Source organism: Phytophthora sojae (genome assembly GCF_000149755.1).
Source record: "Phytophthora sojae unplaced genomic scaffold PHYSOscaffold_16, whole genome shotgun sequence".
Lineage (NCBI taxonomy): Eukaryota > Oomycota > Peronosporomycetes > Peronosporales > Peronosporaceae > Phytophthora > Phytophthora sojae.
Genome location: NW_009258130.1, coordinates 477,350 through 505,332, shown reverse-complemented (window position 1 = coordinate 505,332; position 27,983 = coordinate 477,350). Strand labels below are relative to the sequence as shown.

At 52.5% G+C, this 27,983-nt stretch overlaps 10 protein-coding genes across 10 annotated transcripts; 4 read left to right on the top strand and 6 right to left on the bottom strand.

The window, feature by feature from the left end:
- Positions 1-340: 340 nt before the first annotated feature.
- Positions 341-5,920, bottom strand: PHYSODRAFT_534031 (hypothetical protein; the record flags this gene model as incomplete). The annotated part of the gene is made up of 3 exons (XM_009540784.1): positions 341-691; positions 4,658-5,643; positions 5,707-5,920. The coding sequence occupies 3 exons, from the start codon at positions 5,918-5,920 to the stop codon at positions 341-343; spliced, it is 1,551 nt and encodes a 516-aa protein (XP_009539079.1).
- Positions 5,921-6,171: 251 nt separating this feature from the next.
- PHYSODRAFT_307795 (hypothetical protein) lies at positions 6,172-8,151 on the top strand (the record flags this gene model as incomplete). The annotated part of the gene is made up of 4 exons (XM_009540783.1): positions 6,172-6,353; positions 6,388-7,400; positions 7,421-7,581; positions 7,888-8,151. The coding sequence occupies 4 exons, from the start codon at positions 6,172-6,174 to the stop codon at positions 8,149-8,151; spliced, it is 1,620 nt and encodes a 539-aa protein (XP_009539078.1).
- A 364-nt stretch (positions 8,152-8,515) lies between these two features.
- Positions 8,516-10,483, top strand: PHYSODRAFT_533824 (hypothetical protein; the record flags this gene model as incomplete). The annotated part of the gene is made up of 2 exons (XM_009540782.1): positions 8,516-9,740; positions 10,194-10,483. 2 exons carry the CDS (start codon positions 8,516-8,518, stop codon positions 10,481-10,483), a joined length of 1,515 nt encoding a protein of 504 aa, XP_009539077.1.
- A 184-nt stretch (positions 10,484-10,667) lies between these two features.
- PHYSODRAFT_307793 (hypothetical protein) lies at positions 10,668-12,117 on the bottom strand (the record flags this gene model as incomplete). Its single annotated transcript, XM_009540781.1, has 2 exons — positions 10,668-11,461; positions 11,514-12,117. The coding sequence occupies 2 exons, from the start codon at positions 12,115-12,117 to the stop codon at positions 10,668-10,670; spliced, it is 1,398 nt and encodes a 465-aa protein (XP_009539076.1).
- Positions 12,118-13,897: 1,780 nt separating this feature from the next.
- On the bottom strand, positions 13,898-14,986 carry PHYSODRAFT_462925 (hypothetical protein; the record flags this gene model as incomplete). Its single annotated transcript, XM_009540780.1, has 2 exons — positions 13,898-14,144; positions 14,919-14,986. Coding segments are annotated over 2 exons (315 nt in total), but the record flags the coding sequence as incomplete, so codon positions are not given.
- An 844-nt stretch (positions 14,987-15,830) lies between these two features.
- Positions 15,831-17,672, top strand: PHYSODRAFT_534014 (hypothetical protein; the record flags this gene model as incomplete). The annotated part of the gene is made up of 2 exons (XM_009540779.1): positions 15,831-16,962; positions 17,329-17,672. 2 exons carry the CDS (start codon positions 15,831-15,833, stop codon positions 17,670-17,672), a joined length of 1,476 nt encoding a protein of 491 aa, XP_009539074.1.
- A 726-nt stretch (positions 17,673-18,398) lies between these two features.
- On the top strand, positions 18,399-19,002 carry PHYSODRAFT_320139 (hypothetical protein; the record flags this gene model as incomplete). The annotated part of the gene is made up of 3 exons (XM_009540778.1): positions 18,399-18,491; positions 18,548-18,880; positions 18,934-19,002. 3 exons carry the CDS (start codon positions 18,399-18,401, stop codon positions 19,000-19,002), a joined length of 495 nt encoding a protein of 164 aa, XP_009539073.1.
- A 1,346-nt stretch (positions 19,003-20,348) lies between these two features.
- PHYSODRAFT_307790 (hypothetical protein) lies at positions 20,349-22,898 on the bottom strand (the record flags this gene model as incomplete). Its single annotated transcript, XM_009540777.1, has 4 exons — positions 20,349-20,388; positions 20,935-22,171; positions 22,727-22,820; positions 22,866-22,898. 4 exons carry the CDS (start codon positions 22,896-22,898, stop codon positions 20,349-20,351), a joined length of 1,404 nt encoding a protein of 467 aa, XP_009539072.1.
- Positions 22,899-23,041: 143 nt separating this feature from the next.
- Positions 23,042-24,640, bottom strand: PHYSODRAFT_533614 (hypothetical protein; the record flags this gene model as incomplete). Its single annotated transcript, XM_009540776.1, has 3 exons — positions 23,042-23,374; positions 23,459-24,454; positions 24,512-24,640. The coding sequence occupies 3 exons, from the start codon at positions 24,638-24,640 to the stop codon at positions 23,042-23,044; spliced, it is 1,458 nt and encodes a 485-aa protein (XP_009539071.1).
- A 111-nt stretch (positions 24,641-24,751) lies between these two features.
- Positions 24,752-24,952, bottom strand: PHYSODRAFT_465037 (hypothetical protein; the record flags this gene model as incomplete). Its single annotated transcript, XM_009540775.1, has 1 exon — positions 24,752-24,952. A coding segment is annotated over one exon (201 nt), but the record flags the coding sequence as incomplete, so codon positions are not given.
- Between the last annotated feature and the right edge of the window lie 3,031 nt (positions 24,953-27,983).

Genomic DNA, 27,983 nt, shown 5'->3' with positions numbered 1-27,983 from the left:
ACCACTATCCAGCAGCTTTCACACCTGATAATGTTACAAGAGCAAGGGATGATTCCGCTGACGCCTCCGTCAAGACGACATTCGAAGAGGCCAGGAACTGGCTGCGGGATTTACTAGCCACTCTTGCTTGAGGATGTATAGCATAAATACCAGTGGCTTCAGTCCATGAGTCATTCAATAAATCAGGAAATGGCGTGCGGTTCGTGGTAATGTGGTGTAACATGGAGATAAAATGTGTCCGAACTGTCTGTCCGTTGAACGCACCCCCAAAACAACTCAGCGGTCTTGAATCAGGCGCAAATGTCCGCTACGAAGCTTTTTTCTTCTTCATTCCAGCGAGTTACATCATCCAGAAGAAGACTTCTCTCTCGTTACTGGGGCGCCCGGGGTACTTTTCAGCTAACCACTTTTTGACGAGAGTTTCACTCCCCCTCGCAATCTCGTCAGAAAGATCAGCCTTGGTGCCACGCCCAAATTCCAGAGTAAACAGATCCGGGTAGTTCACTTGGATAAATAGCAGCGTGTCAAACAGGTTCTCCGGGTACATCCAGAGGCGGTTGCGCGACGGCACGAACTCGGGGTAGTACCAGCACAACCAGCTCGCAACGCGTAGGTTTCCATACCCGCTCGCGTTTTCAACCGCTCTCATCGTGCACCCATCGCTACGGTTGGCGTGTAACCACTTCACAACCTCCAAGTGACCACCGTGAGCAGCATCTTCCATCATACACGGCGGCCAGTCTGCTGGAGTCAGGACGGTCTCCATCCATTTCAGCGCATCCAAGTGGCCGTTGCGAGCAGCTTTGATCAAAGCTGGTCGCCTGCACGCGTCGATCCGATTATCCAGCAGCCACTTCACCACTTCCAATTGGCCATTCGCCACGGCTTCGTCGATGGCTTCGCGGTCCCGACCCCACCACACGCCGGTGTCTTCAATTTTCCTTCGCTTCGGCGTCATTTCCTCCGAAGCGTAACGTGGGGCGTGAAAGAACTTCAGGATGTCCAGATACCCGAGCTTTGCAGCTTCAACCACCACTCGGTCGGCCGAGCCCTGCGGGTGGTACCTGTACGTGTGTTCAAGTAGCCACTCGATGCAGTTCAAGTGACCCTTACGAGTCGCGTTCACCATCGCATGCGCGTACTCGTCGGTGCACCCCTGATTGGCAAGGTACGCCATTGCCTCGACGTGACCTCCCTCCGCAGCCTTCTGCAGGAGTTCGTCGTATCTGTTCATGAGGTTGTCCTCCTTCATCTGCTTGCATAATAGTCGTCCCGTTGGGTGCTCCATGACCCATTTGATCATGGCAACGTCGCCTCTTCGCACGCTTTAGTCATGGTGAGCTCCCAGAACTGAAGTCACTGACTGTTCTTCCCTCGAGGAGGCTTCAGGTGCTGCGCGGCAATGCGCTGCATGAGATCGAGGTTCCCCGAATGGGCCGCGATCAGGATCGCGCCGACAGCAGCTTCCTTGTTCTCCTTCAGATACCCGCGCTCCAGCATTAACTCGGGCGCTTCGCGACCCATAAACTGCATGACGTAGTCGGCTACCTTCCGCCCCCGGGGCATGATAGACTCTGCGAACTCGAAGTTGCCATTAGCCACCGCGCGTTCCACGATCCGGTTAATGTCGTCCTGGCTCGACTGATGCGGCGTGTTGTCGTAGAGCCACCGGGCCACTTCAATCCTGCTGGCTGCGCCGGCGTGGTGGAGCGAGTTGCCTCCCCACCGGACCGCGTTGCCCGGGCCGCTCCACTCGGCGGGCATCACGGGCACGCTGTCCACCCAGTCTTTGCTCTCCAGCTCCACTCTCTCCGACTTGTGGGGGCGCTCACGGCCCGCGTCCCTCTCCAGCAGCAGCTGCAGCACCGGCAGGTGGCCCTTGAAGGCGGCCTCGGAGGGCACCTCGCAGCCGGAGAAGTGGTCCAAGAGCCACGTCACCATGCTCACGTCACCCTGGCCGGCTGCAACTTGAATGCCCTCGTAGAACTGATAACGGTAATAGTATCTCTCCGAGCGCAGGAAGTTGCAGAGGGACCATCCTTCCGGTCTGGCGTCGGCGCTGACGCAGCTGCGCTCCCAGAGCCAGTCGAGCAATTGGGTGGAGCCCAGCTTGCAGGCCGCAGTCAGCGACAGGTTCGGGTCTGGGCCCAGGAAGTCCGAGACGAGCGGCGCCAGGTGCGGCAGAGCGGAGTGCAAAGCGGGGTGGTGGCCCAACACCCACGTCACGACGCGGAGCTGCATTTTCCGCGCTGTGGCAAAATGCGGAAATGGTTAATTGCATCCAGTGCGCTTTCTCCGGGAAAATTTGCTTGAACCCACTTCACCAACATCAAGTCCCCGCTACTTGCAGCCGCGTTTAGTAGGCCACGAGATTGAGACCACCACGCTTCAAGTTGGGCCAGTTTTTCTTGCGTTAACTCTGGCACAGCTTTCTGAGGGTCAAAAGCAAGTAGAAATTTAACCATTGCCAAGTTTCCTGGCTTGCGGCATAGTCGATCACGTAGCAAACATATTCGCCATCACGCAATAACTGCGTAAGCAGAACCTCCACGCATTTCAGGTGGCCATTTCGGATCGCGTCTTCGAGTGCCTGGCTGTATTTCTTCCTGAACTTCTGGTCGCATAGATACTGAAGCACCGCGTGGTGACCGTATTCGGCGGCTGCTTCTAGGATGCCCTCGAAAGAGTAGTTTCGTGGGATTGCCTGTTGCATGACTAGCCATCGGGCAGTAGGCAGCTCTCCACATTTGCACGCCTTAACTAAAGCGTCACGCCAGCTCTCCGACCAGGTCCGCCCATATTTATGCGTGAGTAGCTGCAAAATCTGCTGCATTAAATCCACCCGCCCACTGCCGGCTAGATCTCGAAACGCATTCCAAGCTAAAGCGGAATTTCGGCGTAGATATCCGCAGTCCAACATCCACTAGATCACTTCTGGACGAGGGCACCCTTCGGCATAGTCCAGAACACACCTCCCAGGAGGAAGCAGCAGTTGCACGAGCTCATCATTGCCAACACGGAGAATATGCCTAATCGCCCGATCGTACATCCCAGCATACATATTCATCGGAGTAGCCTCGTACAGCCACCGCACGATGTCGAAATGGCCGTGTTCAGCTGCAACCACGATACAGCTATAGTTCCAATCAACAGAATGGGTAGAGCCGATCATGTGGTTATCAGAAGCACCCTCAGCACAGGCCCCACTACCACACTCGACAACTTTTCGCTTCTTGGAAGGTGGAGTTTCTCCAGTAGTGGCCTTGTCGGTGTATGCCCACAGAAACTGGAGTACGTGAAGATGGCCATTCTTCGCTGCTGTATACGCCACAGAGTCGTGTGCTTTGCAGCTCGAGAAATGCCGAAAAAGCCACTTCACTATATCCAAGTTCCCTTGACCGGCCGCTTCGCTCAGCGCCATTGAAAACTGATAGGAATAGTAGTAAGGTTCCGAACGTAAGTAGTTCGTGAGAGTCCATCGAGGCACGCGGTCTTCCACGGAAGCGCAACTTGAGTCCCAGATCCACTCCAATAGTTTGATCGATCCCCGCACGCAGCCGTCACGAAGCGACATATTCGGCGGCGGCCCGAGGAACTTGGTGATTAACCGGCAGTTGGCTTCGAGGTCCTGAAGCGCAGGAGATGTCCGAAGAATGATCTCAACCGAGGCAAGCATTGACTCCCCGTTGGCTTGTTTGACTTTTTTCTTCGCTCTTGGCTATATCCATCAACCAGCAACACCGAGTCCAAAACAATCCCGACAAAGTGCGACGTTGATTTGGGTCGCTGTAGGATAGAGCTATGGAAATATGGCATCAGCTTCATTCTCCAATTGCACTTTGATTTCGCCCGATTCTTGTTTAGTTCTTACGAGTGGCTTGAGATGGGAGCATACGTCGCACCATAGGAGGCCATCGAACAGCGCACAGCAGAACCTTCATCGAAATTCTGACGATCGCGAACGTCACCAGCACCACAGTCGTGATGAGAGCAACGAATAGCCGTAACAAGACGAGATGCTGTGAGACTCCTCGACTGCTTGGGTGGATGGCAGCGCGGACAGCTCTTCCACACAGCCAGACGTTCAGGTGCTTGGGCAGCAGCAAGGCGAACCGCACGCCCTTCACGATAAGAAGCACACGCTGAACAATCCAATCCGCGAGATGTTTCAGCAACATTTAGTCTTCTTTAATGAGTTGGGACAAAACACACAGGTAGAATTTCATGGTGGTTTGTGAAAAATACCAACGTTTTATTTTTTTTAATACCTTTGAATTTGAAGCTTTGTACTGTGCAACAAGTTACAGCGTCGACCACATATGAACCTGCCGCTCTTCGGTGGGCTCTGCTGGACACTTTTCCTCTAGCCAGGCTTCAACCAGGAAGTCGCTGCCTTCGTAGTGTTCGTCCACCATTTCACTCCTCGTGCCTCGCCCAAACTCAGGAGTGAATAGTGTGGGGTAGTGGGCTTGTACAAATAGCAGCACATCAAACAAGTTGCCGGAAGGGTGGACCCACAGTCGGTTGTGTGTGGGTACAAGCTCAGGGAAGTGCTTGTGTAAATAGGTCATAACCCCCAAGTGCCCGCCTGGTATCGCGTGTTCGACAGCCTTTAAAGTGCGCCCTTCCTTGCGATTAGCGTGCAACCACTTCACACTTCCAAGTGGCCATTTGAAGCGGCTGCATCCATCGCCCGCGTCGTGCAGCCGGCGGTTGTGTTCTCATGGAGCCATTTGACAACTTCCAAGTGGCCATTACGCGCAGCCGAGTCCATCGCTTTAGCTGTCGATCCCTCAAATCTGTTGGCATGCAGCCACTTTAAGACCTCTAAATGGCCATTGCTTGCTGCCTCGTCGAATGCGTCACGAGATCTCGACCAGAAAGCGCTCGTCGGGTCCGTTCGCCTTCTTTTAGGGCTGGTCTCACCCTCAGCACGCCCTCCTGCAGATAATTCATGGTCGTGGAAAAACTGCAAAATCTCTAAATGGCCCGCACGAGCTGCTTCAACCACCGGAGAACTGGTTTCCTGGTACGATGAGAATCGCTCGACCAGCCACTTCACACAGTCGAAATGGCCTTTACGGCACGCGTTAGTTAGCGCCTGCCCGTGCCTATCGGAGCACCCTTGCTCTACGAAATACTCCAGCGCCTCGACATGCCCTCCGTCCGCTGCCTTGTGGAGTAACCAATCGAAATTCTCCCACTCGTCCTCTTTCATGTCCTTGCAGATTCTACGCACGGTAGGGTGCGTCATCATCCACTTCAGCATGGGGATATCTCCACGACCAATCGCGCTGTTGAAAGCAGATTGCCAGTACCTCGTCCACTCGCTCCCCTTTTTCCTGGAGTAACGCCGATGTAGCGCCGCCACTCGCTTCATCATGTCCAAGTTCCCATCGCGTGCGAGGGTCCAAATCGCAATGGCTGAGACGTCTTTACTCTGTTGTAAACATCCGCGCTCAATCAGTGGTTCAATGGCTGCTGTCTGCAGCCGAACGTCGACATAGTCGCCCAGATTTGCGTCTGGAGGCATGAAGAGCTCGGCAATCTCAAAAGCGCCGATGTTCACCGCCAGTTCAACTATCTGGTTCTTCTCACGCTCGTCAATTACGCGGGGCGTGGAGTCGAACAGCCACCGCGCAACTTCAGGGTGACGACTAAAGACCGCTGCTGTAATGGCGTGCCCTCCTCATCGAACGACATTACCGGGTCCCTTCCAGCCTTCGGGCATGACGGGGACGCTGTCCGTCCACTTGTCCTCGTCCAGCACCACCTGCACCTCCACGCGGCTGCAGTCCCTCCCAGCGTCGTTTGCCCGTAGATACTCAAGCACAGGCAAGTGGCCGCCCCCTGCAGCTGCAGCAACTGCTGCGGACGGGACTTCGCTCCCTGAAAAGTGCTCGAAGAACCACTCGACCATCTCCAGGTCCCCACGACGACACGCGACTTGGATCGCCTCGTGGAACTGGTACTTGTAGTAGTGCGGCTCGGATCGCAGGACGTTGGTCAGCGTCCAGCGAGGCGTCCGCTCGGCTTCAGACGGTGGGCTGGACTCCCAGATCCAGTTGAGCAGCTTGATGGAACCGAACTCGCACGCATTGCGGAGAGAAAGGTTTGAGTGGGCTAAAAATGGTATACATGTATACGTTATACCCATTCAATTGGACCGAAATGGGTACAGAGATGTGTACACCACACATTATGGGTTTTGGACCACACAACACGAGCGCAATGCCTTCGTTCCAGCTGCGGGTCGTGGCGCTCGTACTGCAGCAGCATCCCAGTGTCACGGCCTTGAAGCACATTGGCCCAGCCGTCTCCAGCTTCCTAGGCCCGGGCGTGAACCTGTCGCTGTGTGAAGCCTGCACCTTCGGTGTGGGACTCGAGCTGCACTTCGGAGGACGACCGCGCGTCCTCGTGGACGCTGTGCAACTACCTGCGGTCGGAGCCCAACTACCACCAGTGGCAGTTCCGCAAGGCGCTGGGAGTTGCTGCCGGTCGGGGGCACGTCAAGACAGTTAACTGGTTGTTGGACCATTTTTCGGGCTTTGAAATTCCATCGGAAGTCGTCACAGCAGCCGCCAAAGGGGGCCATTTCCCAGTGTTGAAGCTGCTGCTGAACCAAGACGCTGGACGTGACAAAGAGCATGAGGCCAAGGAGGTGACTGTCCTGGACGACGAATGGGTGGACAGCGTCCCGGTGATGCCAAAGGGCTGGAACGGCAACGGTCCGGGCAATGCGGTCAGGTGGGGCGGCCACGCCATCCGCGAGGCCACTACTGCTGGGTTCTACAGCGTCGCCCGCTGGCTGCATGACAACACGCCGCACCTGACAAACGAGAGCGAGTCCTGGGAGATCGTCGAAATCGCTGCGAACGCCGGGGCGATTGCGCTCGCTGAGGCCGTGAAGCCGCCGAACCGCAACATCATGCAGTACATGCACTCGGAGATGACGCCTGCAGCCTTGAAGTGGATACTGGAGAATGGACATGAAGAGCTCATCAAGAAGAACCAGGATATGGCGGCGATGGCGTTTCGGGTGGCTGCTGGCAGTGGAGACCTGGAACTCGCTCAACGCATCGCGGGGCTGCGCAACGCCCGGAAGAGGAATGCTGACTGGCCGTCACTGTGGGAGTGTAGTATTATCGATGCGTGTTCGCGTGGCGACCTCGCGATGGTGCAGTGGCTGACGAAGCAGCCGCTAGGTCGCAAGATCTGCAAGCGCTTGAAGGATGGAGATGATATCACGCTCACCAATTTGCTCCGAGATGCAGCGGGTAGTGGCCACGTTGAAGTGGTGGAATATCTCTTCAGGCAAGGATTCACGGACGAAAACGCGTCTGCCATGGTGCGTGCGGCTCGCGAGGGTCGGTTGGATGGCTTATTGAACATAAGCCACTGTACGGATATCTCCACGCAGCGACCGATGCTGTTAAAGCTGCGGCGAGTAATGGCCACTTGGCGATTCTGCAGTTTATTCACGACCAGGAAGCGTCGCTGCCCCGTGGGCTGGTGCTTGAAGGATCCGAGTACGACGTGAAGCGAAGACTGGTAGAGAAGCCCATTCACTGGTGGACTACAGTGCGTGAAGGTTTTGACGAAGCTGCAGCCAACGGGCACCTCGAAGTGGTGAAGTGGATTCGGGCCAACCACTTTGACGGTTGCACTACAAAGGCAATGGATGACGCAGCACGCAACGGGCACTTGGATGTGGTGAAGTTTCTCCATGCAAACACAACGGCTGGCTGCACGACGCTTGCGATGGATTCGGCCGCGTCAAAGAATCGCTTTGAGGTGATCAAGTGGCTACACGCCAATCGGACCGACGGCTGCACTATGAGAGCCGTTGAGCACGCGATTGCGTTCGATAACTTCAACATCGCTCAGTGGCTGCTGAAAACGCACCCGGAGCTGATTCCTCAGCGCAACCGACTGTGGATTTCCCCCGACAATTTATTTGATGCCCTCTTGTTCCTGGAAGTGAACTACCCAACGATGTTTACTCCAGAGTTCGCGCGTGGTACCAGAGCCAATATGTTGAGCGAAGATGGTGAAACTAGCGATTTCTTGGTTCTAAACTGGCTAAACAAATATCCGGGCGAACCTACGGAGGAGGCAGAACCCCTCAGCACTTGGTGGACCCAGCTCTAGCGCCACCGAGGCAAGTGGAAGAGTGATACGGCGCTGGATCGAATACATACGTCCTCCTTTCGTGACGAAACTGCAGCAATTACGCACAAGCAATTGGTACCAGTGAAGTAGGTTTTTTGCTTAGAATTCTATTTGGATATTCTAACCATCATTTTCAGATTGTTTCCATCGAGTACCATGCCTCGCCGCACAAGATCAGTGCCACTCATTCAGCGGTTGGATCAACAATCAGCAGCCGGTGGCCAAATATCCAGGACTAAAATCCAGGACAGTATATGGGTACAATTAGTGAACCCAGCCTAAGCTAAGAACAGCTAAGCACAGCTACAACTCAATTGTCCAAGCACCACAGAAGCCCACTTCCATGAGTCATTTCCAGCTCCGAGTCGTTCAAATTGTACTGCGTCACCAGACGAGCGCCGACATCCAGCATCTCGGTCCTCTACTCTCCAGCTTCCTTGGGCCGTCTCCATTCTTGTCACTTCCCAACGCTTGCGAATTCGGATCCACTGCGCTGCTCGAGTGGATCTGGGAGTCCAGTTGTATCTCCGTTGAGAACCGCTCTGCCGGATGGTCTGTCCACAATTATCTTCGATCCGACCCGCACTACATCCGATCGGCCTTCATGATGTCGACGATTGTTGTGGCAAAATGTGGAGACCTTAAGCTGATGGACTGGCTGTTAGCTCCTTTCTCAGGGTGTGAAGTACCTGTTGAGGCTGTGGAAGCGTCAGCTAGTCTGGGAGACTGGAGCATCTTGAAGTATCTGCGAGATCATGATGCTGGCAATCGACCACCTGGCCAAGAAGAAGAACTATCGACGCGAGCTGGCAACGTTGTCCGTTGGAATACGCCAAAAGTTTTGGCACATGCAATTGAACAAGGATTCCCCAACGACGCCCTCTGGCTACTAGACTTTGAACCGCTTCGACAACATCAACGCGCGGTGCGAAATTCAATCCCAAAGCTTCTACAGCTGGATATGGTGGAGTTTGCAGAATCGCTGCTACCCGATGGCAAATACTTTTTGAGCTCTCAAGAGTATGCTCTTCTGTGCACAGATATTCCTCGCACGGTGGAGAGAATGTTGGATACCGGATATCTCAATCAACACGAGAAAGTTGGGGCGGCAGCAATACTCGATTTGGTTGACACGGAGCGCTTGGATTTAATGCAACGAGTCGCAAGTACCAAATACTCTCCTCTTCAGCACTCAAAACGCTGGAAAGATGTTTGGAAAGACGCAGTCATGCGAGCGTGCTCACGCAGCAACGTTGAGATTGTGAGGTGGTTGATTAGCCATCCCATCGGCCAAGAAGCATGTAAAAGTTTGAAAGAAGAGAATAATCTCTCGTGTTTGTTGCAAAACGCTGCTGAACGAGGGGATATCGCGATGATGCGGTGTCTCGAAGGACTCGGTGCCTTCGACAAGTACCGCGACGCCTTGCTGCTTGCTGTAAGTAAGGACGACCGTGTCTCCGCCAAGTGGCTGCTGGGACACCTCCCGCAATCCGAGCACATTCCCGACTATTGCGTGTTGCACGAAGCAGCGGTAAATGGTCACTTGGGGATGATTCAGTTTCTACACGGTTTGGGCTCGGTACCGGGCTTTCACTCCGTTTCAGCACGACCCTCGCACGATGACCAGACAGATACGTCTCAACGGGAAGCGTGTACTGTCTCTCACTTCAAACGCATTGGACTACAGCTTTGCTGGGGCGAAGTCTGGAGACCAACGGATGCTGCGGCTTCAAATGGTCATCTCGATGTTGTGAAGTGGGCTGCATACTAACCGGTTCGAAGGCTGCACGACCGCGGCGATGGATGTAGCAGCGCAAAATGGGCACCTCGAAGTCGTAGAGTGGCACACGAACATCGATCTGAAGGTTGTACGACTAAAGCGATGAACGGGCAGCGCTTGGCGGCCACTTAGTCGTTGTTAAGTGGCTTCACAAGAACATGCACGACAGACGCGATGAACTTTGCAGCTGGGAGAGGACACTTGGACGTGGTCAAGTGGTTGCATACCTACCGCTCCGAAGGATGCACAGTCTTCGGCCTTGAGAGCGCATTAAACCATAGCGAGCTGCGAGTTGCTAGTTGGCTGAACTCGCATTACCCCCTATTGACGCCGACGCGAGTATGTGTTGCTGACGATGTATTTGAGGTGATCCTCTTCCTGAAGTTTTATTTTCCAAGCATGGTCACTCGCAGCTTCATTCGATACCAGTTCCAAGGAGAACCGAATGAGGATTACTGCGAGGAATGGTTTGAAGAAACCCAGTCAAGGACACCAAATCTCATGGGAATTGTGGGAAATGACGCCGAATAGTGCAGAAACTCAAGATTGGTTTGCTGACGTTTGCGATCGTTAGAAATTCGATGGAGATTCTACATATAGTGTGCCGTTCGGTGGCCCCCTCCGGAGCAAGGAATCCTGCGACTCGAATTAAAGAGAACAACAGGGTTGATGAGAATCCCAAGTGTATTTGGAGAATGAAAGTTGCTACAGTTATTCATTCTTTTCCGTTGTCCGTACGCAAGCTTTCGAGGGAACGCTCGGCAACCTCCAAGGATAAGGTGGTTTCTAATTTCCCAAGCCAGCTCCTAATTTCGCTCGATGAAGTCTTGGTACAGAGGTTCACGGCACGATATCTCGCCTTTGCAACAGCCTTGGCTGTAAATATTGTGGGGTAGTGATCGTACAAAAAGAGGAGCATGTCGAAATTGTCTGCAATAGAAGGAAGCCTTCCCCCTACGGGGATATGGTTGGGAAATTGTCCATGGAGCAGGAAGGCAACTCGAGCATGACTAAACTCGACAGCGTCGTCGAACCCCTTCGGACTGCAGCCGTTAGGTTGGTTCTTGTACAACCACTTCACCACGTCGAGTTGACCGCTCCCGGCAGTCGAATCCATTATCTCAGTCGTGCATTCAACCTTCGCGTGTGCATGAATCCACTTAACAATGTCCAAGTGACGTGCGCACGCTGCATGCTCCATTGTGTTCCGCGAGCACTTGAATCCATGGGCAAATAGCCACTGATCGGTGTCCAACTGACCGAAGAAAGCCGCTGACTCCATTACGCCAGGGTAAACCGGATCAAACTTGAACCCCGGAGCTCTGCTCGGATCCAGATCAAGCAAATACCGCAGAATCTCCACTTGCCCAGTACTCGCGGCAGCATGCAATATGGGGCGGATTGAACCCTTGGGTGTCGATATAACGTGTTCAACCACCCATTGCACAAGCGGCAGTTTTACAAGACGGGCCATAATTTTTAGCGCTTCGTCTTTCAGGTCGGTGATGCCTTGAGAAAATAGGTACTCCAGCACATCGGTGGAATCCTGCTCAGCCGCTACCCTGAGAAGGGGTCCGAGTCCTAACTCCGGTCGCCTGAGCTCCATTGCCTTGTTCCATCATAAACTGAATGACGGGGAGGTGGCCATTCTTGCAGGCATCCGTCAGCGCACTCAGCCAGTTGTATTTCCAGTTTTGATCATCGGTCGGGATGGGGTCATACACTTGCAGAACTCGTTGCAGAAGCTTTAGGTGGCCTGTGCGAGCTAAGGACAGCATTGCACGACGTCCGGACTGTTCAAACACTTGGAAATACCTTTTCTCCAGCATCACTTCGATACATCGGGGTAGTGGGTAGTCGAGGCTGTATTCGAGCATCCAGTCATCCCAGTTATCGTTATACCGAGCCATTATCTTTGCCGATAGCTCAATGAAACCCGTCGCCAAAGCCGCTTGAATGATGCGCCCAGCTTCCTCCTTGTCGTTGTTATCAGTTGCAAGGCCATGAGCAGATCGTTCGTGCAGCCAAATGGCAACGTCAACGTGCTTGTTCTCAACCGCGTACAGCATCGAGTGACCTCCCCACGTGACGGCATTTCCCGGGCCAGTCCAATCGTCTGGAAGATATGGCACCCTTTCCATCCCGGCTTGTTCGTCGAAGCCCATTGCTCCTCTGAGGTAATAAGGAAACGCAGCACCAGCATCGTGCTCCAGCACGTATAATATGGATTAAAGGACGGCGCACTATTTTTTTAGAGCGCGGTAAAATGAAAATTGCGCACTCTATTCTATGCGCACTCTATTTTCCTTCGGCTTTTGAGATCGACCCCGGCAAAAGATACTTCAACAGAATTGGTTTACACTTTCTACAGGTCCGCATGTAAAAGTACGACTTCAAACTCTGATGCGTGCTGTAAGGGCAACTTGCATAGTTTACTAACCATTAAAACAACGGGTAGAATCAATTTTGCCCTTTATCAACGAATCGAGAAAAAAAACTTTGTATTCACAGTGACCAGTGGTCTGCATCGCTGGGGTGTTGATCGTATGAAATCACTCCACTACACAATGCATGTAGACTCAGAACATTGCTGCTAGAGGATCGACAACAAATACTTGCTGATTAAGAATTCGTAAGCGTAGCCAAGGTCATGCTACGCTGGACCTGAGCGATGCCCTGGAGTATATTTTGATACTTTCTATAGCCGCTGATAGGACACGCCGCGTATGAATTAACAGATGCATATAATATATAGCCATATTATGGCTTCTTTTGCGGAGTATTGCTAAGAACCAACGCCAGCACTGCTAACAACATGCATGCTATCGACATTTTGTTTCCACACACTTAGTTTGAATTTCCGGTTGTTATTGATGCGCGCTCTATTTTATCGCACTCTATTTTTATAGAGCGCGCTATTTTACCGCGCTCTAATCGCAGGGCACTCTATTAGCTAGGGGAACTCTATTCGATATTATACGTTAGTCCAGTATATGCTCATGTCCATTTCCCGCCGCAGCCTCGACTACATCTACAGGCGCCAAGCAACCCGAAAAATGAGTGAAAAGCCACTCAACAGCAGCCAATCCTCTTCCAGCAGCAACTTCCAACGCCTCGGCAAATTGTCAGCGGTAATAGTGTGGATCCGAGCGAAGGTAATTGGTGAGAGACCATCTAGGTGATCTTCCAGTTGCCGAGATACAGCTGCTCTTCCACGTGCACTCGAGCAGCTCGATGGAGGCAAGTTCGCACGCTCGACTGAGAGACAAAGTTGGGTCTGGACCGAGGAAGCTTGACACGATGGGAACGAGGTGGTGGGGAGCTTCTAGGGCGGGCAAACGCTGTAGCACCGACGTCACAACCTGGAGTCTTGCAGCGACATGGAGACTTGTGGCGTCTGGTGCTGGAAGATCGTAAAGTGACTCTTGTCCAAAAGTCCGTTTCCTTTGGGAGCTGGGACTTCGAGCGTGACGCGGATGAAAACTGACAACGCAAGTGAATCGTGCTTGTTACTCCTTCCACGAACCCGTATCAAAACCATACTTCAAAAAATATGCAGCAAACTCCAAAGTGCGAACCCCAAAACTTTAGCGCGAAACACGCGACCCAGACATCGGAGCTGTCCCCCCAGCTCGCCAAAACTGCCATCCAGGGTAGTCAAGTCGAGCGCAAGCCCAAAACGTCCACCTGAGTCCTGGGCTACTTGTTACTTCGAAGTAGACAGCCAACCCATGACAAGGTCATCGTTTCGGTCCTCGTAGACGCCGATCGTCATGTGGCGGAACGCCTTTGGGAAGTGCTGGCGGAGGAAAAGCGCCATCTCGAATTCGTTCGGCGGCTCGAGCAGCAACTGCTTCGTCTTCGGCGAGTAGTTGGGGAAGTGGTCGTGCAGCCAGCTCACGACTCGTACGTGGCCCTGCTCCACGGCGTTGCCATGGCCTTCCTGGTGCACCCTTCCGACCGGTTCCGATGCAGCCATTTGAGCACGTCCAAGTGGCCACGGCCTGCTGCGAGATCCATCGCGTGCGCTGTACAGCCGGCCGTGCAGTTTTCATGAAGCCATCGCACCATCTCGAGGTGGCCATTGGCTGCGGCCGCGTCCATGGCGGCCACCGAGCACTTGAACCCGTTCGTGTGCAGCCACTTGACCATGTCCAAGTGTCCATTGGCCGCCGCTTTGTCCATCGCAATGCTCGACCTTCCTTTGTTGCTGTGGTTGGCCACTAGCCACTGTGCGACGTCCACGAAGTTCCCCGCCGCGGCCGAGCTTAAGCTCATTGCCGTCTCAGATGGAGACCACCACGAAGAAGCCGCGTCCAGCTTGGCCAGGTACTGGAGGATCTCCAGTCGGCCGTGACTCGCGGCCGCTTCAATGACACACGAGGCGGTGCTCTGCTCCTCTGGAGGCAGGTGGTCGATGAGCCACTTGACGGCGGCCAACTGGTTCTTGCACACAGCGCTGAGCAGCGCCGGCACGAACTGGTCCGCGTACTGCTTGTCGTAGAGGAACTGCATGACGTCGATGCTGCCGGCCCCGGCCGCGTAGCAGAGGAAGTGCATGTGCTTCGAGTCCTTCCTCATCTTTACGCGGCAGAACTGGCGGCCCTTGCGGTGCTCCACGAGCCACTGGACCATGGCCAGGTCTCCTCGAAGGCACGCCTCCTTGATGGCCGAGCACCAGCTGCCGGACCAGTCGAAGCCGCGGTACACGAGCGGCTGGTTGAAGTGCATGGCGAGCTGCTGGATGAGGTCCAGGCGGCCGGCTTGGGCCAAGTCGGCGATGGCCCGGGCCGCGTACTCCTGGTTGCGGCGCAGCATGCCGCTCTGCAGCATCATCTCCATCACCCCCAGCCGCGGGCAGTACGGGGCGAAGTCCAGCAGACTCGCGCCCTCGGGCCGGAAGTACTCGGCCAGCTCGATGTCCCCCGCGGCCAGAGCCTTGCGGACGATTGACTCGAGCTCGCACTCAGCGCTTTGGTGCGGGGCGTGCTCGTGCAGCCACTTGGCCACGTCCAAGTGGTCGTTGTCCACGGCCAGGCCGATGCTGCGGCCCCCCCAATGCACCCAGTTGCCCTTGGGTCTCACGTGCTCGGGGACTTGAGGGATGCACTCGTGCACACACTGGCAGTTACATGTGGCTTTGGAGGTGCATTTTCGAGTACAGTCCCGGCCGAGGTCCACTGAGAAGCCACTGGAGGAGGTCCGTGGAGCTGAAGGCGCAGGCCTCGCTCAGTGTGAGGTTCGGGTCTGGCCCGAGGAAGCTGGAGATGGCTCCCCCGAAGTGGAGGAGACCTGAGTGTGGCTGGTTCTGGAGTACGAGGGAGACGACCACCAACGTGCAGTGGAATTTGACACCCTTGTCCATGGTGGCGCTTGGACGCAGATTGGAGTGTGAGGAGACTAGGTCGGCAGTCGAAAGGGGTGCAAAGAGTTAGGAAATAATCGCGTAATGAGTCATTACGACAAGAAAATAAAATATCGCTTGTTTGGATGTTGGGGGTTTCTTAGGGTATTGTAGCGTGTATTGTAAAAATGCGACTTGAACTCCGTCATGCCCTCCTTGAGGCGTTTCGTGAAGTGCGGTTCACTTGTACGCCTGCACACTTCCAGGAAGGGATGTAAATCGAACGGTTAACAGGAGAGCTTGAGATGCTGCTTTTTCTACCCCATGTCTATACATTCGGCATTTGTGAGGGATAGGAAGAGTTTTGATGATGGAAGATGAGCTTACATTTGAAATGGGTTGCTTCATCCTACTTCAAACCCTTCCCTTGATCTATGATAATTAAGTCTCTCGCGTGCGTTATACTGAGCGATGCTATCTGACGCCAAGTCGAGTTGCTTTCCTCGACATTCCAACCACTTTCAATTGTTCAGCATGTTGGCGACTGTGAGTTTTGCGCTACGGGGGGACACAGTCCTTGCGGGGCTGGAACATATCACACAATGTATAGCAGATTTTCTGGGTCCATCGTCTGCTCTGTCGCTCAGTGAAGCTTGCACATTTGGTTCGATTGCGTTGCTGGAATGGATTTGGGATTCAAGCTCCCCGACTATCGGTGAGAGAAGACCACGATGGTCACTTGCCAACTTTCTGCGATCGGAGCCTCACTATTACCGCTGGCAGTTTGCCCAGTCGCTGGAGGTGGCAGCTGGTCGGGGGGATGTGGCGATGGTCAAGTGGCTGCTGGATCATTTCCAGGGGTGCGAAGCACCACCGAGTATCGTTAATGCTGCAGCTCGGAACGGACACCTCACTGTATTACAAGTGTTACTGGGCGTCTCGAGACCTGTCAGGCCTCCCTCCCCTGAAAGAAACTTGGTCTACTGGGGAAATGAGGCGGTGTTACTAGCGGCCGAAAATGATCACAGTGATGTCGCTCGGTGGTTGTACGAGAACGCCAGTTATAGTTTGAAGACTGATCAGCGAGCAAGACTCATCGAGCATGCTCTACGTTTCGGTGACTTTGACTTCGCAGATCGCTTGCTTCCTACCGACGGAAGCGAATGCGTCCTGGACTTTGACCAGATACGCCCGACGCCTGAACTGATTGAGTGGATGCTGGATATGGGGTATTTACAGCAAGACGGGCACGTAGCAGTCTCTGCGATTCGAGACTTAGCGAAGATGGGTGGTCACTTGAAGCTCATGCAACAAATTCTACTGCTTCATTCGCCTCCTACCAGCGGGAGTGAGTGTGATGGAGAATGGGTAGATGAATGGCGCGACGCATTGATGAACGCGACAAGGAGTGGAGATTTAGCAACGCTAGAATGGCTGGTGGCGCATCCAAATGGAATAAAAGCGTGTAATCGCTCTACGGAAAAGACGAGCAGGCGTCACATTGATGATCTCTTGTGTGAAGCTGCTGAAAGAGGCCATACCGACGTCATCCACTATCTTCACCAACGTGGAGCGAAAGACTTGGATCGCTCTGTCTTAGCGACCGCGATCTGTAGAGGACAATTGGGTTCTGTTGAGTGCCTGCTCGGGTGCTTTACGTATGGAAGTCTAGACGGCGAAGATGAAGAAGCCTCACTGATCGCACTTTTTGATGATCTCGACCTTGAAAGTTTTGATCAACCCGACCAACTAGAAGCTACCAGACAGCATTCTCCGGAATTATGGCCCGAAGCGGTGAGATGGGCTGCTCAAAGTGGCCAGATCGAAGTTCTGAAGTGGATGTATAGTCACCTCCAGCTTGATTTGGCGCCCGGTGTATTTGATAAAGTGGTTATCGGCTACGTCGAGGTTGCGCAGTGGCTGCAGGATACGTGGCCTGGAGTTTTTACGCATGATGCAGTAAGAAATCATCCTGCTAACGACACCCCGCAACCGCGTCCAGAAGATGCAGTGAAAGTGGCTGCTCAAGAAGGCGACCTCGAAACCATCAAGCGGCTGGTAGCTATTCATCCCGAAGCATGCACAGGCGATACTCTCGAGGATGCTCTGCTGAGTGGTCACGTGCGCGTGGCACGCTGGCTTCATGCCAAGCTCGCTGATGTAGAGCTGTCGTCCGTCAATCTAACGAGCTCCACTGCCAACATATTCGAGATACTACTATTTCTGCGCGAAAACTTTGCCGACATCGCAAGGACAATTGTTGTGGACAAGTTTGATGGTAGACGATCGGTACGGAGGAGAGGCTGTCCAGCGGATCCATTTTATCATGTTGAAAAGTGGCTGAAGGAGAACTTTGAGGGCTTTTATATTTATTGACGACATGGAAACGTGACTCGTTACTCGAGTTTGACGAGAGGTGTCGAGTGGTAAAGGTGATGGCGACGGTGATGAAGACTTGAATGGCAAGCCCAAAAGATGAACTCACGTTTCTTGCAAAGTTTTAACGGTTATTGACTCGCTTAGAGCAATACTTCCGATACCTTCGACACAGTTTTAAGCAGCATAACATTCGAAACTCTTATTCATTCTTCAGAGCGCCCTGCAATTCATACTGCTGTGTATATTTTGGCAACAGAAGTGTCTACCAATTCCTGCTCAACTGTTTTCAGCGCTATTATTATTGGAGGAGAATAATATTAGTAGCATTGTTATTACTTTAATCAGTGTAGACCGCAAACTTTGTTACGTAATATCCTGAAATTCTCCGCCTCTCTTCAATTGTATAATTCTATTCTGTTAGTGTCCACCTTGAGCAACCATCAGTTTGCGACACAATCGAAGACATTCCTACGGAATTCTGTAGCTGGTTTCGATATCTTTAAGCGCTGGAGAGGAACTAAGCACGACTTGTAAGGCAAAAACTCGTTTCTTTAGGCCACGCCACTCAATCAGGGTGGTGTCGCTTTCCTTTGTGAATCTGCAGAAATGTGAAATCCCATCAATCGTTAATTTCCATGTCTTTCTTGAGATAAGTCCAGAACACAATTTCTCCCGTCCGTAGGAAGCAAGAGATCCACGAATTGCCGATGTAGTACAAAGTGGATGAAGTCCACTCATTCGCCCGCGCTCGTTTCGCCTGACTCGTTCGACGAGCGGCTGCGTAACGTGTTTTCCCTCCGCGCGGCAATCCCCGTGGTGAGTACTAACTACTGGATTGCGAACCTCATGATATTAACGGTGCTTGCACGTAGCTTGATGAATATCTTTCGTCGATCCAAATTGATGACGACCATCCGGGCTTCGTGTTGAGCTGGGACTTAAACAACTTGACAGCGTTTGTGGCGGCAGCAAATGCGCTGAACCCAGCTCGTGCGCCTGACTGGTTGCAGACGCTACCCCCACAGATCACGGTTAACTCGTTCACAGACGATCTCGTTCAAGAACTCCTCCGAGAGGCAGGCAGTCGCTGTGGGCGTTTCCTGCTGGCTCCAAATACACTAGGGCAGTTCGGCGCTGTTGCGGTGACGCTTGCGGCCCGCCAGAATAATGACTTCATGCAAGATGCAGCGCGAGCTGCACTTCCAGTGGCCAACAACGTCGAGCGATATATCGCCACGACGTGCATACGAAGACGCAGCGATCGGTATTGAACAATCTCCCACCGGCTCGTCGAAACAACGAGCGATTACGTCGGATTTTCATTTGACGCTGCCGTCTGTGCGCCGTGAACCAACCACCCGTGTCGTAGCGTGATGATTGCGTCTCAATGAGTAGTTTCTGAGTATCTGATGGACCGACTTGTGGCTTGTTCGGCTGGTTAGACAACCTAGCTAGTTATCTTATTGGAGTATTTCTATCAGGAACCCTTCTTTGATCGCAGTATCAAGAACGATGGAGCTTTATTCACTGCTTGGAGCTTGTTGGTCCACAGCTGCTCATACATCCCAAGATGTACTACGCCCACAACGTCATACGTCTCCATCGCAACCATCTTGAGATCGCTCCACTTGAATCGGCCGAAGCAACTGTAAACGAATAAACCCTTGCATCCACCCTGAGAGAAGGAAAACGAGTCCGCCGGGCATTGCATGTCGAGCCAACGGACACATCATTTCTCTTAAAGCGGATAATCTTGCAGGCATGCCCCTTTAGAGTTGAGTTCATGATTTATATCTTGCAGAGCTAACATCAATATGATAAATGGGTGCTACAAATTTGTCGCCTTGGACAATGACATAGCTCATCTAAATAGGACAGACTTGCAGCGCATCTATCGTCGGAAATTGTTCTTAAAAAGCGAGATAGATCGAGTAAGGAGAACAGCTCTCGTCTACTCCCATCGTTAAATGGCTACACATCTACACATAGTTTGAGCGGGACGTCATAGACCGTGAGCTACAAGACCTGCAGCATACGTCGTCTGGGGTTCTTCCGCAAGATGCAGGTAGTCCCACAGCCGGGTCCAAAATGCAGTGAAAGGCCATCAAACGGCTAGTTGCTATGTATCCCGAAGAATGCTCAAGCAATACGCTCGTGAACGCTCTCTTTAGCGGCTTGGTGCGTGTAGCACACTAGATTCATGCCAAGCTCCTCGATCTCGAACAGTCGTCGATCAAACTATCAAACTGCACTACCAACCTTTGTTATGTTTCTTTTTCTGCACGAAAACTTTGCTGACGTCCCAAGTAAAATTGTTGCGGATAACTTTAAGGGCGAACCGCTCGTGCTTGCAGAGGACGCCCAGCAGATCCATTTTACATGTTAAAAAGATGCTAGAAGAAAAATACTAGTTTGTGGATTAGTGTACGTTGGAACGAGATGGAAACTCAACAAAAGTACCTCTTTATTTTTTTTATTACAATTTTGTTTTTGTTAGCACATCCATTACTTATACCTCGGGGGAAAGTTTGTTAATACATGCAGGTGAACATTGAAACTCAACTACTGAAACTTGCTAGAATGAGCCCCCAGGACATAATAGTATAGGGGTCATGGTGCAGAACTCACATGTCCAGCCCAGCATAATGTTTCCGCAGCCATTGGCTGAGGTACTCATCTGTAGTTTTCAGGTTGAATATGTTGTCTTGAAACCCTCGAGTGTGTATCAGTTCAGGGTAATGCGCGTGCACGAACAGTGTTAAATCGAACATGCTCTCGTCGGAGTAACACGATAATTCCTCGGGCGCGAAGTTGGGATACGTAGCTGCCAGCCAAATGGCAACTCCAAGGTGGGCGTGAGTAAACGCCTTTTCAATCGCCTCTATTGTGCACCCCTCGCTTCTGTTGAAATGCAGCCATTTCAGCACCTATAACTTGCCATGCTTGGCGGCTCCGTCCGTTGCTGCTGTCGTGCAGCAGGCGCTTGTGTGCGTATGGAGCCATTGCACAACCTCCAAGTGACCGTGAGATGCTGCTCCGTCCATCGCTTTTGTCGTGAATCCTTCACTACGATTGGAGTGCAGCCACTTCACCACCTCGAGATGGCCGTTTGCAGCAGCGCAATCCATCGCCTCCGTTGTGCACCCCTCGCTCCTGTTTTCATGAAGCCACTGCACGACTGCAAGGTGTCCATTCGCAGCAGCGTCGTCCATGGCGTCCGTCGAGTACCAGGACGAACTCTGCTGTCTTTGGCACAAACCCAGGGACGGATTCCAAGTTGTGAAAGTATTTCAGCAACTCCAGATTCCCACGCCTCGCGGCTTCATCGAGCACGGCGTAGTCTGACACGTGTTCAGATTGCGGAAAGTTAGCGAGCAGCCAATTAATGCACTTCATGTCATTCTTCGCCACTGCTTTAACCAGCGCGTCCCCATAGCTGTCTGCGGCTTTTAAATCGTGCAGAGATTGCATCACTTCGACGCTCCCGTGGTCGGCAGCGTACCATAACAGCCGGGAAAAGGTTCTCTTGCGCTTCATGAGATTCCGGACTCCACGCCACATCGGATGCTCGATCATCCATCGCACAACAGTGCAGTGTCCGAGGCGACAAGCCACAAAGAGGGCGTCTCTCCAGCACTCCTGCCAGTGCTTGTTGCTCCGCTTGTAGTACTTCGAAGCTCGCTGTAGCAGATCTAAGCGACCAGCTTCTGCTAGATTGGGTAAAGCTAACGCGTCAATGACTTCGAATCGCTCGAAATACCCATCATCCAGCAGTTTCTCGACGACTTCGACCGAGTGTCCAGCTAATGAGACGAAGTCCAGCACAGTTTTGCCCTCAGGCAGAAAGAACTCGACGAGCTCCAAACTGCTGCTTTGCATCGCTGCTCTGACTGCGCATCCTACAGTCTCTTCATCGCTAAGTTCGGGAACATTGCCGCTTTGGATAGCGTCTTTCATAATAGACGGTCGCCAATGTCGATCTCGATTCTTCCAAAGGACAACATGGCCTCCTGCAGCGTTTTGTGAAGGCTCTCCCTCATCTGAGGCACCGCTTTCTGTAGCCACTTTCCTCTTCTTGGCGTCTGGTTCTTGAATCTCTTGGCTGCCGGTGTCGTACTTGAGCAAAAGCTGCAAAATGGCTACATGGCCCTTGCGTACAGCTTGCTCCACGGTCTCGATGGGTACTTCGCAGTCTTGAAAATGGGTCAGCAGCCACTTCATCATGGCTACATCCCCTCGCTTTGCAGTCACTTCCGTAGCCATGGCAAACTCCCAGCGGTAATAGTCGGGGTCCGAGCGCAGGTAATTGTAGAGAGACCAGGACGGACTGCGGGTAGCAGTGGAGGTGCAGCTGCTGTCCCAGATCCAGTCCAGCAGCTTCGTGGAGCCGAAGGTGCAGTGAGAGGTGGCGAGGGGGCCCCAGGAAGCTTGAGAGATAGGGCCCGAGGTGCTCCAGAGCGTCGGCGCAGGGCTGCTGCCGTAGGACGAAGGATACGCTAAGAGGAAGCATGTTGTCTTTTTGAACCCCAGCACACAAAAAACAACTATTTATACGGAAACCTTCGTCTTCAATACCGCCGTAAACTCTAAATATATGCATCGCTCTTGTATGTACTGATACAGTCGCGACACTTGCTCGCCGAAATGCTGCCCACACCGATTTTGGCAGTTGAAATATGTTCGTGCAGCCGTCATGTCACCTCTACTCGAAAGTTCATGACACATTTTGTGCGATGGAGACCAAGCCTACGACAATATCGTCATGGTGAAGCATCTTGAGTACTTGAGCTCAGAGTTGGAAAGGTGTTGAAAAGGCGAATGACCTTAACTGCAGCCAGACACTCGTGGTATGTGACTGGGCGTGTTTCCTTGTTTCTTCTTCCTGTCGGTAAGATATGTTAATCTGGCTGGACATACATGTGCTCCGCGCACAGAGCAGGAATGTTTCGAAACTACTGAAGTAGCTTGCATCTTTTGTCACGAAACGAGAATATGTGTAAGCTTGGCCAGATTTTGGGATAGCAGCGGCTTGCGCCTATCGGTTCTCTTACCCGGGTAGCATCGATAGCCAGATACTCGGTCCTCTACAGTAGTGATGGATTGCAGAATCTTGATCGGGGCGAGCATCATGGCGACCAACAAGGACTGGGGCGATCGCGACATTTAACGGGATGATGAGAGAAAACACACCAGCGCGTTGAGTACCGGTGCGTTCTGGAGCATCTTGGAATTTGGCTGCTGAATGACCTATGCAACTCAATCGGCTCGGCAGCACATAATTTGAACCCATGAGGAAATTTATTTTATGAACCAAGCTCTCAAAAAAAAATCAGTGATACAGATATCCTGGTTCAAAGATCAATCCTCTATTCTCCTTCTTGACTAATCTCCGGGTACAATTCATCAAGCCATTCTTCAATCAGAAAATCGCCGGGTCTAGCAGAGTCGCCCGCAAAATCATATTTGGTTTCCCGACCGAACTCAGCTGTGAAAATCTCGGGACAGTTCTCTCGCAGAAACAGCAGCACGTCGAATTGGTTCTGTGAGCGGAACCAGAACTGGTTGTCCGGTGGTGGAGTGAGTTGCGGGAGCTTCGACCGCAGATAATACGCAATTCGCAAGTGTCCGTTGCACACGGCGCTGTTGAACGCCCGATACGTGCATCCTTCAGATCGGTTCGCGTGCAGCCACTTGAGCACCTTGAGGCGACCGTATCCAGCTGCTCTGTCCATAGCTCGCACCGTGCAACCAGCGTCAGTGTTTGCGTGAAGCCACTTGATCACGCTCAAGTCGCCGTTTGTCGCAGCAGTGTCCATAGCTCGCTCCGTGCAGGTCGCTTCCTTAACATTTGCGTGCAGCCACTTCACCACCTTCAGATGCCCATTACCCGCAGCCTGGTCCATTGCATCCGTCGAGCATCCTTCGTATCGATTGGCATGAAGCCATTTCAATACCTCAAGGTGTCCATTACCTGCAGCTGCATCGAAGGCGGCGCTTGCTCTTGCCCACCAGATATTGGTTGGTTCGATACGTCGTCGCTTCGGAGACGTCTCGCGGTTAGTGCAAGGGTGCATCAGTGGAGCGTCCTGGTAGTGAAAGAACTCCAGAGTGTCCAGGTGATTATTCTTGGCGGCTTCAACTACCACCTTCTCAATCGACTCCCGACTCGAATACATGCTTGTCGAGCAGCGCTCCAGTAGCCGGTTGACGCACTTCAAATGGCCCCCTGTCGCTGCCTTGAGCAATGCGGATCCGTAGAGGTCGTCGCTGCCAAGGTCGAAGAGAAGATCTACCAGCTCGACGTTACCAGTTGCTGCCGCATCATCGAGAAGACAGTCGAACGTGCAATTATCCTTCATGCCAGCAATGGCATCAGGGCCTAGCGGGTGCTCCACCATCCACTTGACCATCTCGTAGTTGCCGCGACTGCACGCGAGGCCAATCGAGAACTTCCACTCGCGTGGCCACTGCGTGATCTTCCGCCTCTTGTTGCGCAGCCGCGCGACGCGTTGCATGAGGTCCAAGTCGCCGTGCACAGCCGCTACCACAATGACCATGGCGCCGAGGTCCTGGATCTTCTTCACATACCCCTTCTCTAGCAGCCACTCGATGGTTTTAGGCTTGGTCCTCTCATTTATATACTCCAGCAAGTCGCAGTCCTTGGGCTTCAGACTCTCCGCGAACTCCACGGCCCCGTCATTAGCGGCAATTGAAATGATCTCATCCAGTTCTTCCTCTGTACTCTCATAAGAAGTGTACTCTTGTAGCCACCGCGCGGTCTCATACTGACCATTTCGAACCGCAGCATCCAGAGATTGACCACCTCACCGGACCACGTTTCCCGGTCCACTCCAGTCGTCAGGTAGGTCGGGGACGCTCTCGAACCACGAGTCCTCGCCACCCTCTCCGTAGCTCATCTGCACGATCTCTCGGTTGAAGTTCCACCCTGCGTCGTGGTTGAGCATGAACTCCAGCACCGGAATGTGTCCACCTGCAGCAGCCTTCGTCACTGCTTCGGACGGGACTTCGCAGCCCGTGAAGTGGCTGAACAGCCACTCGAGCGTCTTCACGTCACCTCGAGCTGCCGCGATTTGTGTGGCCTTGTGGAACTGCCACTGGTAGTAGAGCGGCTCGGACCGCAAGAAGTTGCATAGCGTCCACCCTGGTGTCCGAGCGTCCTGGCTTGGCGCGCTGGAATCCCACACCCAGTCCAACAGGGTGATGGAGCCGAACTTGCAGGCATCAGTGAGGGAAAGATTGGAAGATGGCCCGAGGAAACTGGAGATGGAGCATCCGATGTGCGACTTGTGGATGCTGCCGGAGGGCAACTGCCACAACGCGGAGCTGGGACGGTGGCATGTTGCAGCGTCTGGAAAAGTGTATATTGGAGAACCAGCCATTCTACACGTTCAGATATGATTCGATGATATTGGTTTCAACCAATCATATGTGTGGGTAGGGCGCCCTACCGCTATTTATATTGTTTTTTTTATTGTGCTTTGCATACTTTTTGGTGCTTCGGACTGTAACTCGTACGATTTATCGAGCACGACTTATCTATAAATCGTACTCGAGTACGAATTGCTGTAAGTCGTGGATGGTCAATGAGCACTAAGTAGTGCGCAAACGCCATCTCCTGCATGATTCAGCACATCCAGCATGGATTAGCATCCGTTTGGCACCTTTAGAAAGTGCCATTTCCGAGCCAAATCGGGCTCGAAGCACCACTTGAGCAACTTGCATTCATAGCCTCCATGATTTACCACTAAGTACGAACACTAACTAGTGCACTAATTAGGAGGGCAAACTGGATGCAAAGCGCAATAGGTTATCGCTAAAATATCGATAAAGTTTTCTAAAAAACGCGGCAAACCTCTTTCATTTCACTGCCAGTTCAGCTCATCCTTCATACCATAAGTGGACAAATATGACTTCGTATCACTCACAAATTGCGGACTAAAGCACTGCGGGCAACGCCCGAGGTGGTGATTTAGTCTAATGAGGCGAGGTCTAGGGGACGGTGAGGGGTTCCTAGGCTTAGTTGAGGGCTGATTTACTACTTCTGTGTTACATGGAGTTCTAAAAAACACTTTTTTTGAAGAGTGGTTCTAGGTATTAACGTTTCTGACACGAACGGTCTAGATTATCCGTACTTTGTGTAATTTCGATCGCCCATTGGCAATTTTTGGTTTTCTAGGTATAGCTTCGTAGAAATAGTTCACGCTATTTCTGAGACGTTTCTAGATGACAAACCTGATCTAGTCGTGTGCTTAATGGCCATTCTGGGATTCTCGCCCGTCCAGAAAGAGCAGCATCTCGAATTTGTCAGAGAACGTATCCTTGAAAATATCTAAATCCAACGAAATTTGGTCAGGAAACTTGGTGAGAAGCCAGTCAGCAACCTTTAGAGGCCCGTTGCGCGTGAAAGTTTTCGTAGCTATAGAGGAGCATCTCTCGGATCGATTAGCGTAGAGCCACTTGAGGATATGGAGATGGCCTAGGCTAGCCGCCAAATCCGCCGTATCATAGGGGAACCCTACCAATCCGGTGGAGTGTAGCCATTTAACCATAGGCAGATTATCGCGAGCAACGGCATAACGCAATGCATTTCTGGCGTAGTTTTCAGATCGATGCGCATACAACCATTGGACGTCTTCGAGACTGTTGGAAGAAACTGTTTTATCGATCGCGTCCTCTCCTTTTTCATCCGGATAGTTTAAGTACACCCACTTTACCAACTCCAAACGGCCACTCGCTGCGGCCTCGGACAGTAAGTCGCGGGGCTTCGACCACCACACTTCACATGCAGACAGTTCTTGTTCTCCAGCTACTTCTCCGGGGTTAAACGCGTGGAGAAATTTAACCATCTGCAGGTTACCTTGTGTTGCTGCACAATCTATTGCGGAAAAATGAGCTCGATCCTGAGCACGACAAAAATGCATGATGAGGACTTCCGCACACTTGAAGTGACCGCTTTGGATGGCAGCCTTTAGAGGTCCGTCGTAGAAGTCAGTGATTTTTTGTTCACAGAGGTGCTGAACCACCGCGTGGTGGCCGTTCGCGGCGGCTGCTTCTACCATTTCTGAACGAGAGTATTTTCGGTTGAACGACGGCTGCATCACCAACCATTGAATGATCGGGAGTGCACCGAGCCGGCATGCCTTATGCAACGTAACGAGTCAGGTCTGTTCTTTGGGATGACAACATCATGTTAACTGCTGCCGGGCATAAACATTAAGGTGTCGTGCGATGGCTGTACCAAAACACACCCCATTACGATAAGTATGACAGCTCTTACGGCGAAACTATTCAGCACGCCCTCCACGGTGGTGAAGATGAGCTCGTAGAGTTGCTGCTTCCTCCTGGAAGGTGTGTCCTGGATTATGCTGACGATTGTCCTCGCGTGGACGTGATCGAATGGATGCTGGACTGTGGCTATCTACACCGAGATGCTGGTCTAGCTGTGCGGGCGATTCGAGACTTAGTGGAAAGCGGGCGCCTGGATCTCATGCAGCAGATTGCACGAATGCACTCACCAGTACTACAAGACTGTCAATGGGACTGGTCAGCGTTCCACATTCTCAAATCCACAGCACAACATCAACGTGTCAATGTGCAGCGGCAATGGATATGGCGTCATGACTCCAATCTACGTTATTTTCTGCCTGTTCAAAGCCAGGATTGCCAGGAATACTCTCTGCTACAGTCTTGTCGTCGCTTGAAATGGCTTTATTGCGAGACTGGTTGTCCCTTTCCCTGCCATCGTCAGTGCAGTTGCACAGGAATTCCAGAATGTGTAAGTGGCCGTGTCTTGCTGCTGCGTCGACCACGACGGTGCCTGCTTTACAGCCAGCGAAATGTTCAAATAGCCACTTCACTACTTCCAAATCCCCTCCAGCAGCTACAGACAATGACCTCGAGAACTGAAACGAATAGTACAGAGGGTCCGATCGCAACTAATTCGTCAAATCCCATCGAGACACTCTGGTTTCCGCAGAAGTACAACTTGAGTCCCAGATCCAATCCAACAGTTTCATAGACCCCCTAGCACAGGCGGCAAATGATCGCAACATGGATAGCGGTCCCAGGAAGCTGGCGATGCCGTTTTGTAGGCCCTGTAGCGCTGGAGAACGATTTCCACAGAAAGAAGCGTCGTTTTGGAGTAACTCGGTGGAAGTCCCTCTCGTCTGTCAACAAGCACTCCACTTGCCAAATGACCTAAATATCGGTTAAATTCTGTTAGCTATGAGGGCTTCGCGGGGGCTGAGATAGCGAAAATAAAACAGAACAGATATACGCACAGCGCGG